Here is a 14,146-nt window from a genome sequence, read left to right as displayed (position 1 = left end):
GTTATTTTCTTTTTTTTTTACTTCAAACTCAAAATTAAATTCAGCTACAGAAAAAAAAGATTGATTAATCATTGAACTTAAATCAATCCTGGAACATGGCCGTGGCACTGCGACCCAAGTCTATCTTCGACGGCTGTTCGCATCTGGAATCTTTCCTTTTATGACTGCCTTCTTTGGTTTTTTAGATTTGCTTTTAGATAGATTATAGATTTTTAGATTTGGTCCCCCCACATATCTTTTGGAATAGAATCTTCTTCTCTTTACTTTGTGCCTGCCTTTTACTCTTTTATCTTGTAAAAAGGTAAAAGGCAGACAAAAGCGGGTAGGCAAGAAGTGCCTCCTTCATGGGTGTAATATATAATTCCTGACCATCTCTTCTCCTTTCCTTCCTTCCTTCCTTCCCTTCCTTAAAAACACATTCACAAAGTGCAAAATTACATATGACAACAGTTGACAAGCAGACTCTCTGTCTATGTATACTGGCAACTGGTCTCAGTGATTTTTGGGGCCAGTTGTCGCATGTGATAACTTGCCCATGTTGGCTATTGTTTGCTATATCTTAAAGCTAGCCTAAAGCAGGTCATTAGCAAAAGTATAACAAGATACTTTACTCTCTCCTCTACCAATTAAAAATATATAATTGTGAAGATTTTTAACTAGAAGAAGATTATAACAAAGTTTTTTATTTATTTATAATGTGTATAATGGTTAAGAAGTCCCCACCTCAGTGAACAGCATGCTTTGCTTGTCACAGACAGGATATGACATCAGACCAAGTGGATGCACAAAACTAATATTCGACTTTTAAGTAGCGCCCTCTTATGGTGAAATATTAACGATGTGACAACTTAACGGTGTGACAAGATACCCCGGTCTCCCCTACTTACTACTTTGTAAAGATACAATTAGTTCAAGCACCTAAAAACCTTGCTTAATGCATTTTTTTGCTAACAAATACAAACATTAACAACTAACACATTTAAGGGAACTACATCTGGTGAAATATTTTTATTTTCCAGGTTCTCTTTGTAAATGAGCACCTTTCCAAAGGCTCTGCATGGGTTTTATATGCGTCATATTTTATGCTAGCTGCTTAACATCAAATGACACCATTAGCAACTAGCTAGTGAACATGGTGCAGCATTTAGCGGCTAAAGAACAAGATATTTCCCTCAGAAGTAAATGGAGACCAAAAAACACTGTAATTAAGTGAATATTGGATTTACATTCATCCATGTGCATCAAAATTAATGATTACGTTGCTCTGTGATTGTTGAATGTTTAAATGACCAACTGCTTGCCTGGCCCGGACTAAAAGATTTTTAAAATCTTGACAGATGTTGAAAATTTGAGAGACCCCACACATGACGACAAATAATTATAGATTTAACAGATTTGTTGTATTAGTGTGTAGAGAGCAACGATATGACCAAAACACCTCACCGATTCCTCTCACCAACAACCAGAGTCCGACTCTCACAACCATAAATCTCGCAAAATTTCTTGCAGTCTAACGCAACTTTAGAGTAAACAAACATGGCAGACAACGGGCTGGAAGAATTGGCATTGATAGTTTTTGGATAACTTTTTAATGAAAATTCACAAAGAAAAAAAAAATATGGATGAAGTCGTGGAGACGTGGAGCGTGTATATGGGCTGTACATGTTACTTTATGCTGCACGTTTGCTTTTGCTCCTATCGCTGCGGTTGTTGTGCAATAAAGGGCTTCTAGCCAACACTTCCTTATCCACGTGTTGATGATGATGATAACCGCTGATGGGAGCAGGGATTGCATTACGGCAGATTGCATTCTGCCCATACACTGTAAAATAATGGTTGGTTTCTGGACTGTGTAAATGAAGCCTCAAATTGGTTTTCTTGAGCCAAAAGTGACCATATTTGGATGAGAGGGTGATGCTGTAGAGGAGCGAGGGGTTGGCAACCGTCAAGTTATCAAAGCTAAACAATCTGTGGCTGTGGCTGATCTGTTAGAGGGCACCAGCTGTATGCCATGGGGCACCAGCGTGCAGAATTTTGTGATGTCAAACAGTGCATGGTGAAACCAAACCCAAGATTAAAATGTTTTATTATGTGAGTATAACTGCTGCACCTCTGTAATAAAACACATGCGTCAATTCACATGTAAGCAGGAGCCTACCCTGTTCTTTTCTAATCACATGTAACACTGATCTTTATCGTGGGTCATCAATTTCTGTGTGTGTGTGTGAGAGAGAGAGAGAGAGAGAGAGAGAGAGAGAGAGAGAGAGAGAGAGAAGACTGACTTTTTTCTCTTTCTAAAAATATGTTTAAAATTGCACATGCATCTTCACACTATAGTGTACCACTATCATTGGCATTGTAACCATAAGTATGTATAACCTGTTGTTGTTGATGAAACATGGACATATGTTGTTGTTGTAACAAGAACATAAGTTGTTGTTGCTGCATCTCCTTCTATCCCATTTTCGGCCCATCCAGTCGAGGCAGTTGGCTGTTCAATATGAGTTCAACAGGTTTCTGCCTGTTAACAGGAAGATTTCCTTGCCAATGTGCCGCATATTGCTAAGTGCTACTCATGGTGATTCATGTTGGGCCTCTCTTTAAATAACATAACAAAGAGTAGGTCTAGACCTGCTCTTTCTGTAAAGTGTCTTGAGATAACTCTGGTTATGATTTGGCGCTATACAAATACAATTTGATTGATTGAATTTGATTGACATGATAACTTTTTAAGCTAACATGCTAACAAACTCCACAAATTTGTTTTCGGGTTAGACTCATACATTTGTTAGTAAGTTCATAAGTTTGAATGTTAGGTGTTAAATATAAAATTATATAATTCAATGTTGTCAAGTTTCTGTTTAACTAACAAGTATGTATTTGTCTGTTTGACGTTGTCGTCTAGCCGTCTTGCTGTTTAAAATTGACAGGGAGGGAATATTTAATAAATAAGCGATTTGTTTTTGCTTTGATTACATTTATTTCACTGAATATCAATAATGAATACTGATACAATTCATTGTCATGCTTTTTGACTTGACCCGCCTTGACTTGACTTGCCCAAGAAAAATGACTTGAGACTCACTTGGGACTTGAGCAAAGATGAATTGGTCATAACATTGCTATTAAGTGAGGATATGTCAATTTTGTGTTCACAACCAAGTGGCCATGAAAAAGAAGTCATTGCAGAAGTTGGACAGTGAGCGATAAAATAAAGAAATAACTTGTTGTCATTTAAAGGCATTTTTAATGCATTAACAAAGTTAGAAAATGTAAATGTCATGTTACAAATTTAATGTGAAAACATTTTGGCACACACTATGCCATCCTTCAACACAGCTTAGCTAATAACATTGAGAGACATCCAGTGAGCCCTGAACAGAAACCTGACACAAGTAAGAGCAACATTTATTTATTTATTTATATACAAGTACATAAACAATAAAATAAACAGAAAATATCACATTTAATCGCATCAAATAAATGGAATATATTTTGGTGAAAGTGAACATTCAACATTCAGATATTATCACATTTTTCAAGTAGTCTCTAAAAGGTATTAAAATATTTTACACAGCAGCAGTTTAATTATCCTCTAATGAAATATACAACAATATTCACATAGAAAGTGTATAATGGTTCAAAATACATAAATATAGCAAACTCATCAACTCAACATGCACAAAGATTTGAACACTAATATCTAGTTTTAAGCACAGAAAAAAAACTGAAGATAAAACCTGTATTTTTTCACAAAGAAAAGTACTCAAATAAATAATCTCTATTGCACTGGCCCTTGTGTTTTTTTGTGTCTACTCTAAATTGTAGGTTTAAGGTACACGTCCCTTTTGCCCTGAAAGATCGGCATACATGTGCCATGTTTTTGACACTTTTAGTTGTGTGTTAATGTGAGTTTACATGTGTCATGCAGCACACACCAGTGAAGTAGTTTTCATTTTAGTACTTTGTGGAAGATACGAGGTTGAGTTAATGTTTCTTGCAGCAGCATTTTTGGAATAATTTGAACAAAGCAATCCCCGGGATCATAAGACTGGGAACTCCCGCCAGGAGGAAGATGATAACGTAGACCCAGCTGGGATATGCCAGTGTCTCCAACACTGGGAACTTGTCCTGTTAACACAACAAGGATGAGATATTTCAGAATGAAAACATGTATTAAGGATAATTTGAAGAAATTAATTGGCTAATGACAGCAGAGAAACATACCGAGCTTGGATTCCAGGTGATGTATGTCAGTTCGGCTCTGACTTGGGTGACTAAGTAAAACACAAAGATGACCAAGACAATCGCAGGGCTGATAAATCTCCAGGTGGCCTGCCAGAAGATGTTGGGTTTGTGTCCAATCATGAACTCAATATCTTTGTTGAACCTGACAAAGGAAATAGATTGGTCTCAGGACACAGGAAGTGCAGTTAACACTTGATGTAACTACATATTAAAGATACAGTCTCAAACTTTTTCATTTAAATAAATGTCTTTTTAGTCACTATCACCTGATGAGTTAACACAGCCTATGGCCCACTGATAAAAGCTTTGCATTTGTAGTATACAGCATTTTTATGGACTGGGTGTCTGTGGCAACATTCGCGGAAATTGATTGGTCTGTCAGAGAGTGTAGGCGGAGCTAAGTGGCTTCATTTCCTGTTTCTGTAAGGAAACAGTAATCTACTATGGCTGAACAAACAAAGAAAAGATCGATGATTACAGATACAACTTCAAAAATAAGTGAAAATCCAAAGATTTTCAGATGAAGGCAAACAGTCTAAAAAGGAAAATGAAGAAAAAAAATCAACAGTGAAAACCATGACAAAGAAAGCCAGTTGTAGATGTCTGGTTAAATTGGGAAGTGTGCTCCCATAATTCCAATTATGGCCAGGAAGTGGTGCTTGAATTTTGACAAAATAAGTTCAGCAATATTCGGTTGGACTTGTGCTAACCACTTACCTGTCTATTCCATACAGGTAGGCTACGCCTACCATCTCACAGAAGGCGATAATGAGCAGAGGGATGGAGCCTGCGTAGCCGTCAAAGAGTGCTAACCAGTAATTACCAGACTGCAGAGCAAATATGAGGGCGATCAGGAAGGATACGAAGCACACAATTCCTGAAACACAAAATCACTTATTAACAACATTTTTTCCACAGTATAATCTAATGCTAGTGCATTGAGCCTCTAGAATCGTTTACCTGTGAGCACCTCTTTAGGACACTTCTTTGGAAAGATCTGTAGGTCCTGCAGAGGAACCACGACTCCCTCGATGCTGCCAAACATGGTGGAGAGCCCGAGACAGAAGAGCATGATGAAAAAGAGCACGGACCAGAGAGGAGAGAAAGGCATCTTTGTGATGGCCTCTGTGAACACGATGAAGGCCAGACCTGTTCCTTCCACTCCCTGGAATACAAGAGAACAATCAGCTGCAAAACTCAAGGGACTTAATAAAGCATGTCATAATGGATAATATAATCATACATCTTGGAGAATCTCCTGCAGGTCGCACGTGTTGAGTCCCAGCCCTCCAATGACCTCTGGCCCTGAGACTGTGCTGTTGAGGTTTTGTAGCATTTGGTCATAGTTGCTCTCTGTGATGGAGCCCTCAGCGAGATCAAACGCATTCAGCAGCATCATGATGTTTCTGGAAGAGGACATTTATGAGTAAAAAACGGTTCATACTATGTAATGTTGATTTGGTCAAGTGAAGCTGTAGTTTTACTTTGATTTAATAAAATAAATTGATCCAGTAATACATGAACAAACCCGTTCAGGCAGGCATCAAACTGCTCTGTTGCACGGAAGCCTATGATGGAGTATATGACAGTGGCAGCATAGATAGATGTGAAGCCGTTGACCAGGGCGATGATGACTGCATCTTGCTCACAATTGTTGCTAGAAAAAAGGATTTTCAAATGTATTTTAAACACAATAAATATATTTTTCTAAACATCTAAGATGGAAATTTAAAATATGAATACTTCATATTGCTGTATGCAGTTTCTTGTATACAATAAAGGACGCAGACCACTTTATTCTGTATATTTGGACTGATGAGATAACAATCAGTAGGTGACCTGTGTACTTACTGAATAGGGTTGTAGCTGGAGAAAGAGATGAGACCTCCAAAGGCCAAAGAGAACGAGTAGAAAACCTGAGCTCCTGCATCCAACCACGTCTGTGGGTTCACTAACTCGTTCAGCTAGAAATGGATAACATCATCAGAGTCAAATATCTACCGAGCTATTGGAAGGGAGAAATAATCTAATGATGGCTATACTGACATCTGGCGTGAAGAGGAACTTGATTCCATCTACAGATCCTTTCAGAGTCAGTCCTCTGATGAGGAAGATGGTGAGGACCACGTAGGGCAGCGTGGAGGTGATGTACACAGCCTGAAAAAGAAAGGAAAGATAAACATTGTGCATTTTAAGAAAAACAAACATATCACTCAAATCTGGCTTCTCTTATTGATTATGTTACTTTCTGCTGCGTCACCGTCTGACATCACAAACACGCTGGAGGGTTAGTAAACAATAGTATGCACAAAGAACTTAAAAAATACTCTTTGGTAAGCAGCATGGAGGCCAGTGAAGATGTTACGTTTTTGTTGTATCTATTACTCATTCAGTCTATTTATCAAACTCGGTGCTGACAAATTTGGAAGGATGTTCTTGTGCTGCTTGGACGGAGACGTGCCGGAAAGGGGGTGGAGATTAGGGTGTCGACACAGGTTTTGTGTTCCCATCAGTGCTGATCGGGACGAAGCGATAACTACCAGGGTCTACTGCAGAGTCATTTGACGCAGGTCTGAATGCCGATTGTAACCTTTCCAACTAAACAAAAAAGCCGGGTGTTAGTGGGTGTTAGCGCGGGGGGTTTTACAAGTGGGAAAGGGGCTTTATACATAGTGCTTTTCTAGTTTTCTGACCACTCAAAGCGCTTTTACACTACACGGCACATTCACCCTTTACACACTGATGGCAAGGATGCAAAGTGCCAATCTCCGGTCAGGAACTAACTACATTCATAGCAATTTCGGTGTTCTGGTTCGGGGGTTCATTGTATTGCCCGAGGACACCTCGACATGTAGACGAGGAGTCAGGGATCAAATGGCCAACCTTCCACTTGGGAGACGATTGACTCTACCATTGAGCCATAGCTGCCCCCCATAGGTGGAAGTATATAATTATGACAGCTGCACTTGTGGTCAGGGTTTTGGAGTTGTGCATGCTGGCTTATAGGAGCCTTACTGGAACTGAGCTGCCATTTATGGTATTGGTTAAAGCCACTATTTTCTTGTAAAAAGAAAAGGCTGACCTGACCTAAAAAAAACTTAAAGGAGGGACAAGAAATTGTTGATTTGATTGTACCATAGATGTGCTGGCCTTAATATGCAATGCATAACAGTATAATATATTTTGTCTGTTCTATTGCTGATGCATGACATAAAGATCTTTGCTTCATCACACATATTATTGCCATAGACATCCTACCTTGCCTGTGGTCTCAATCCCTCTAATGCAGCAGATATAGAGCACACTCCAAGCAGTCGCCAAACACAACACGATCCACCACTGCAGACCTCCAGCATCTTCTATAGCATCTGAGGTGTTCAATGTCTTTCTGTACCAGAAGTAATCCACTGGAGTGCTGCGTTCGCATTCGGACACTAGACCTACAGAAAGTGGGAACAATTGTTTGACTACATTGCTAACAGTTTGACTGAATTGAAAGAACAAATTCAAAAAGGGCCGGTGAGACATGCCTGTGAGATTTTCATTTAGAGGACACTGGCTCCATGGCAGGGGGTCCTGGAAAGAGTTAAAGAAGTACCACATCACCCAGGCGATGATGGTGTTGTAGTACATGCCCACCAAGAACGACACCGTCATGGACGCAATACCTGTGACATGAAGGGAAGAGTATATTACTAATAAATGCTGATGAATGAATGAATGAATGATTTAACCTACAGGACTAATATTGGTACTTATAACCAAAGCCAGTGATAATACTGATGAAAGCTGGCTAGATTTGTTCAAACATCTTTCTGCTCAAGACAAGAATCCCAGACCACTTGGGCCAGCACTCACCCACTCCAAAAAAGTAGGGGTTTATAGCCGCCCATGCCCCCACACTGCCCTTTCGAAGGCGTTGGCCGATTGCAAACTCCAGGTGCAACAGCGGGACACCCTCCAGGACGAGCAGGATCATAAAAGGGATGATAAAAGCACCTGGGGACACACCAGCACAAGCTTAGATCAATTTTATATAACTGGAAATATAGAGGAGATGTGTGTGTTAGCTTAGATTCAGTTTGTTTACTGTTAAAAACACCTAAAGTTTCTGCCTCACAGCAAAAAAACTGTGCTACCTATTTTGCTGTCTGCAAAATACCTTTAAGCAGTTAGCTTTCCCAGTTCATGTTACACACTTATCTATCTGTCATAACCTCAAATAACATGAAACAACATCACATGCAGGATGGTGGGTATAAACAAGAGGAAGAAACAACATTTTATTGTCTTCATTATCATGCATGACTCTGCATGTCGTAGGTTCAGGGCTGAACGTGCACTCCTTAATCAGGACTTTTGTAGATAGCAGAGATTTAAATTAGCTGATATAAAGCTGAGTCACATGTAATTATGATCCTTTCTCAATAGCCATAAGAAATTCTGCAGATAGTGTTGTGCCGTTACTGACTTGTTGTGGCCTCTTGTGGTGGGGGCAAACCACAGATTGTTGCCGCTGAAGCACTCTCAGTAGTAGCTAAAGCAAGTTAAATGTTAACCACTCGAGATTAATAAACACTCTCCTAACCGTCAGCTCATGCTTTAGGTGGACATCAGTGGCACAGGGATTGTTGGGAAATCACACTTCCACCACTGAGATGTGTTCATCTAATCTCAGTGGTGCCTGAGGGTTCACAGCAAGTTAAAGATAAAAAAGAATCTCTTTATCCAGCCGCCCCGATGCATAAAGCGTTTGTGTGTTAGCCATTTTGTTATATTTAGCATATTCTACCTCTACCAGCATTTCGGAGTTCTGTGAAGTGAAAACTTTCCATCTTCTAAACGCTAACTAACTGAGCTAAAACAAATCCAATCGGTGTTGTTTTTCTGTTTGCAGATAAACCAACTGATTTATGTAGAAGTAGTGAAAAACTAAGGTTACCGTAGCTTCAAAGGAGTTTCTTTTCCTTAACTGAACTACTAAGCAGAAGACTGGACGGTGATACTACTCATGCTAGCAACCTTGTTCTGTATCTAAACATTCCAGGCTACAAGTAAGTAAAGCTCCTCATATCCAGCACAAGGGAGAGTTAAGAACATTTGGTTGAAAGTGCTGTTTTTAGCTAGCTAATTTTAGCTAGCTTGTGTCTGTCCGAAACATCTCTACAGCTAACGAATGCTTCCATCAAATTATTTATAGATATTCATGTTCTCTAGAGGACAGTCTTTTAATTATAATCCCTGACCGCCACCGCCAGGTCAACATTTTATGGTTTTCACAGGAAAATATATTACACCTGCAAAACATTAGCATAGTTGTCAATGTGAGCATGTTAACATGTTGACATTAGCATTTAGCAAGTTAAACTGTGCTCATGTAGCCTCAAAGAGCTGCTAGCATTACTGTCGACTCTTTGTCTTTTTATCATGAGTTTATTCAAGGTGCAAAACCTTGACTCAGCATACAACATACAACATTTCTTCTTGTTCTGGGATGGTATGTGTGCTGTTGGCTGATAAATTCTGAGTGTTGTTTGTTAGGAGTTTTCATATCTTGAGATATGAACATTATCTGCTAAGTTTATCTGTGTACCTCTCAGGCAACACCTCAGTCTCAAACTTCATGAATCTGCCAAAGAAGTCTCCTCATACAATACAAAACTTAGTTTGCCAATATTTGTTTTGTCAAGTTAGTCATTTAGATCATCCTATCACCAACTTCAAAGCACATCTCTGTTGCTAAATGTAAAATACAGATCGTACAGTCGTTTAACACATCAGTAGTTCTTTGATGTAAAATAACCATTTTAGCAGTAATGTCCATTTAACTTCACAGGTTAATGTTTAACCTTAATCACTTTAAGTGCAGATGTGGAGCTAACGGTGATGCATGATGGTTTTATAGTGCTACTTTGGATAATGGAGTATGTTTGATTTTTACATCTAAAACGGTTTTATATTTGACCTCACACCATTATCCTGTCTATTAAAAAATCTTACACAAAATCAACAAAACTGTGATGAATTATAGCTAACAAAAGTGATGCTTTAATATGTTTATGTACATTTAAGTGCTGGTATATAACTGAAACTTAAAGCTTATCAGACTCAGAGTAATTCTGTGTAGTTATAATTGAATGCAGAATTTTCTGACACACGCATGATGATGCATTATTTGCAAATACAGTGCATGACGTCCAAAAGTCAAGATCCTTCAATGTGCAGTTTTACTTGTTAGCTGTCATAAATATTTTCAATATTTTAATTTCAAAATTAATTTCAGTTTTCATAATAAGAACTGTTAAAAATGTAATACTTTTATATTTTAGCTACAGATAAGATGAGTTTACCTCCTCCATGGCTCTGACACAGGTATGGGAACCTCCAGACGTTACCAAGTCCCACACAGAAGCCCACACAGGTGAGCAGATACTGGGCTTTGTTGTCCCACTTGGGCCTGTCTGCAGCCGTCTCCTTCTCCATCCTCTCCAGGTCCTCATGAGAGGGGATCCTGTCGTCCAGCCCCGGGTTAGGAAGAACCAGTCTCATGTTGTCTGTGGAGTTAGTGCAGTCTGCAGACTCAGAATGTCACGCAGTGTCAGGCAATGTCTTCCTTGGTGGTGGGAAACTGGGAGGTTTCTGTGCTGCTGCCTTTCACAGAGTATTATCACTGAGTGTGTGTGTGTGTGTGTGTGTGTGTGTCTGTGTTTTACGCATCACATTTATCTCTGCATCTCATAACATGTTAAGGAAGGTAGAGGTGATGTGGGTGTAACCGCCATAAAATATCCCTGAAAATAAATTGCTACATTTCTCTGTATCTGGTATGTTTGTGTAAGTGTGTGTGTGTGTGTGTGTGTGTGTGTGTGTGTGAGTGACAGTGTGCGTGTGTGGAAATTTTGGCACTCACACTCAAGCCAATTACTCATCCATTATTCTCATAAAGCAGGTTGTGTATGTATAATGAATTCTTACAAATACATACATACAAATACATTATTTTAAATACCTGTGGTATCTCATTTGATACGCATCATTATTTGTTGCTTTATTCCAGTAAATATTCCTCTTCTGGGGCAAAGATATCCATTAAAAAACACATGTGGGTCACAGACTGACAACCTCCATTTTTGATGTCTCATCCTAAGGTCTTCTGGGTCATATATTTCTCCCCATGGAGGATTATCTGTTTACTGCATGTATCTGTTGTATTTAACAAGTTTCTTTTGGAGAAGGGTTAGGGTCAGTAAACAACTACAGTGAAACCAAGGTGTGCCCACTAGAGATAAACAACCAATCATCTGTATAACTTCATTTTTAAATTTGGGCAAATGTATTTTCTAACCTATTATAATTAGCGCTGCAATTGTTGTGCCTTCAAGGTATTAGATTGGTTTAATATAAGCATTTAAGTAATTCAATAGAATTTTTTTTCTCTGTTGCATGACCTGTGCTTTGCCAAATAACATTTTGTAAAAGGGCAAATGCACACAGTAAACCGTGACAGAACAGGCCCATACTGGGAATATTTGCTAGGATGTTTTCTTCTGTGTGAAGTTGTGTTATCTAGAAACAAGAATAATTATATCTAAAGTAATCTGATGTTGCTGAAAGTTGCTCTTGTATCTAGCTAAAGGCAGATTAGCTTGTTTCATGCAAAAGAAGGCTCATATCTAACATCTTTTTGCTAGTTTGCAGTGTTTGCTGTTCACAACAAATACAACACTGTATGTTCTCAACCATTTTGACACAGCTGATGACTTCATAAGGTTAAGCACATTTGCCAAGTCACTGTGCTGGCACAGGGAGGGGGGTCATGAAGACTGTAAAAACATGATCACACCTTGCCCTTTGACCTGAGCTCCCATCAGAATGAAGAAGAGAAAACATTTTAACTAATTGTCTGTTTAGGTTCTGTGCAGAGATGCCTTAAAGGTTATTGTCTGTTAACCATCAGCAATAATATACACAAAAGTATTCATCACTCATTGACGTCTAAACATGATCGCTGATATAAATGGGAGGTTCTGACTAAGGTTGTGATTGCAGGTATTATGTATAATAACTCATTCATATAACACTTAGCAGATCAACTCATTCATGCTGATGATTTATTGTTGGGGATTACTGGTCTATGTTTAGACATAATTCCTAACCACACAGGAAAACGTTAGAGAACCAGAGATAAGGGAACATTTAATGAGTTGTTGTCAGGATGTATGAACAAATCTTTGTACTTTAGTCCTTACTTTACAACCAGTCGTTAACTTAAGATGCACATTATCATCACCTGCACCTCACACGTGCTGGTGACTTTCTTTTCTCTCAGTGTTAAAAGAAGTGGCTTTCTGCCCTCATGTGGTAACAAAGAGGTAATTTTTGTCACATGTTACATAATAGATTCATGGATAATGTAGGAAATGGACTGTGTTTATAAAGCACTGATTCTTACACTCACTCACTGATGGCAGACAGCCATGTACCTACAACCCACAAGCCTTACCATCGAGAGTGGTTGGGGTTCAGAGTTTTTCTCAAGAACACTTCCACGTGTGAACACGAGGGGCTGTGGGGATCAAACTGCCAAACGTGTGATGTGAAGTGCTAGGTCAAGGCCTTATACTCCCAAGAATACATTTAAAAAATTCTAAATCTATGAGATGGCTGCGGGTCAGAGGTATAGTGGGTCTACCTCCAATTCGAGGGTTACTGGTTCAATTGCCAGGTCCTTTGTGTTGAAGGACCCCTATTCCTGAGGCAATTGGGTATCATATGAAATAGACCTTGGGCCTTGCATGGCAAGTTCAGTCCATTTGCAATTTTCTCATATTTGCTTGTACTATAAAAGGAGTTCACAATAGATTCAAGATTTGTATTGTCACTCTAGTTATACAAGTACCATTAGAAAGGCTCCATTAGAAAGGGTAACATAGTCTTACTACATTATAACTGTCAGTACTAATATCAATTTAACTGCCACCATTACTTCCTGCCTATTTTTGCAGATGACTATTGTAGTATTGTTTTTCTTTTAGGCACTGTCTCTTTTGCATTAACCCATACACTTTATATTTTCACTATATTTGAGTTGTTTTTTGTATTCCTCTAATTTTGTACTGTATTTTTGGAGCTATCTGGTACTATAATTTCCTTTGGGATTAATAAAGTTCTATCTTATCTTACCTCATCTTATCTTAAAATATCATAAAATATAATAAAATAATAAGGAAGCAGCAATGAAGCATTAAAAAAATATTTTAAAAATATTAAGGATATTCGACATTTAGCTAGGTATATATACATTATAAGGCAAATGATGTACATATAAGGCAATAACTTGTGATTAAAGTGAAAGACATATTCAGCAACAGCAACAAATTCTGCAATTATTACCATAGATTTATTATAGGTATTTGTGAAGTAGTCTGGTGATAACAAAAAAAAAATCCTGTGACCACAGCAAAACACAAAATTGTTTGAAAGGAATTCCTGCTGTTCTTACCAAAGTTGATAAAACTTGCTACTGATTATAGAGCAAGACAAAGAGGAACTGGTAGTGAAACAGCAGCATACAAAAGTTTTGTTACCTGTAGAAAAAGTACAAAAGTTGGTCGATTTAGTTGAATCAGTGGCACTGACAGAAATACGTACTTGCATTGAAAATTGGTAGCCACTAGAGGGCGCCATTGGTTAGAACAGGACTTCAACTTGCAGCAAAACTCTGAACAGCAGATATCCATCCTAGTATTATTTATCTGGAGCTCTGTTGTCCTTAGTGAGTTTACACAAAAAGCTTTTTACATCTTCTTTTTTTCATAGTCTATTCATTCAATAGCAGGCTCATATTTACTTTTTATAACAGTGCCATATAGTTTATTTAACCACTAACTTCATGATG

At 38.4% G+C, this 14,146-nt stretch overlaps 1 protein-coding gene across 1 annotated transcript; it reads right to left on the bottom strand.

Annotated features, from left to right (window-relative positions):
• Positions 1 to 3,987: 3,987 nt before the first annotated feature.
• LOC138608404 (sodium-dependent neutral amino acid transporter B(0)AT1-like) lies at positions 3,988 to 10,797 on the bottom strand. The gene is made up of 12 exons (XM_069680981.1): positions 10,599 to 10,797; positions 8,107 to 8,247; positions 7,779 to 7,916; positions 7,507 to 7,688; positions 6,295 to 6,405; positions 6,100 to 6,212; positions 5,777 to 5,905; positions 5,492 to 5,654; positions 5,209 to 5,413; positions 4,966 to 5,125; positions 4,228 to 4,390; positions 3,988 to 4,131 (listed from the first exon to the last, which is right to left on the bottom strand). The coding sequence occupies exons 1-12, from the start codon at positions 10,795 to 10,797 to the stop codon at positions 3,988 to 3,990; spliced, it is 1,848 nt and encodes a 615-aa protein (XP_069537082.1).
• Positions 10,798 to 14,146: the final 3,349 nt, after the last annotated feature.

This window comes from Semicossyphus pulcher, unplaced genomic scaffold, assembly GCF_022749685.1.
Source record: "Semicossyphus pulcher isolate SPU_LCO1_2020_fin unplaced genomic scaffold, fSemPul1.0.p SCAF_5, whole genome shotgun sequence".
Classification (NCBI taxonomy): Eukaryota; Metazoa; Chordata; class Actinopteri; order Labriformes; family Labridae; genus Semicossyphus; species Semicossyphus pulcher.
Note: the sequence above shows the minus strand (reverse complement) of the source record. Positions and strands in the feature narration are given on the sequence as shown.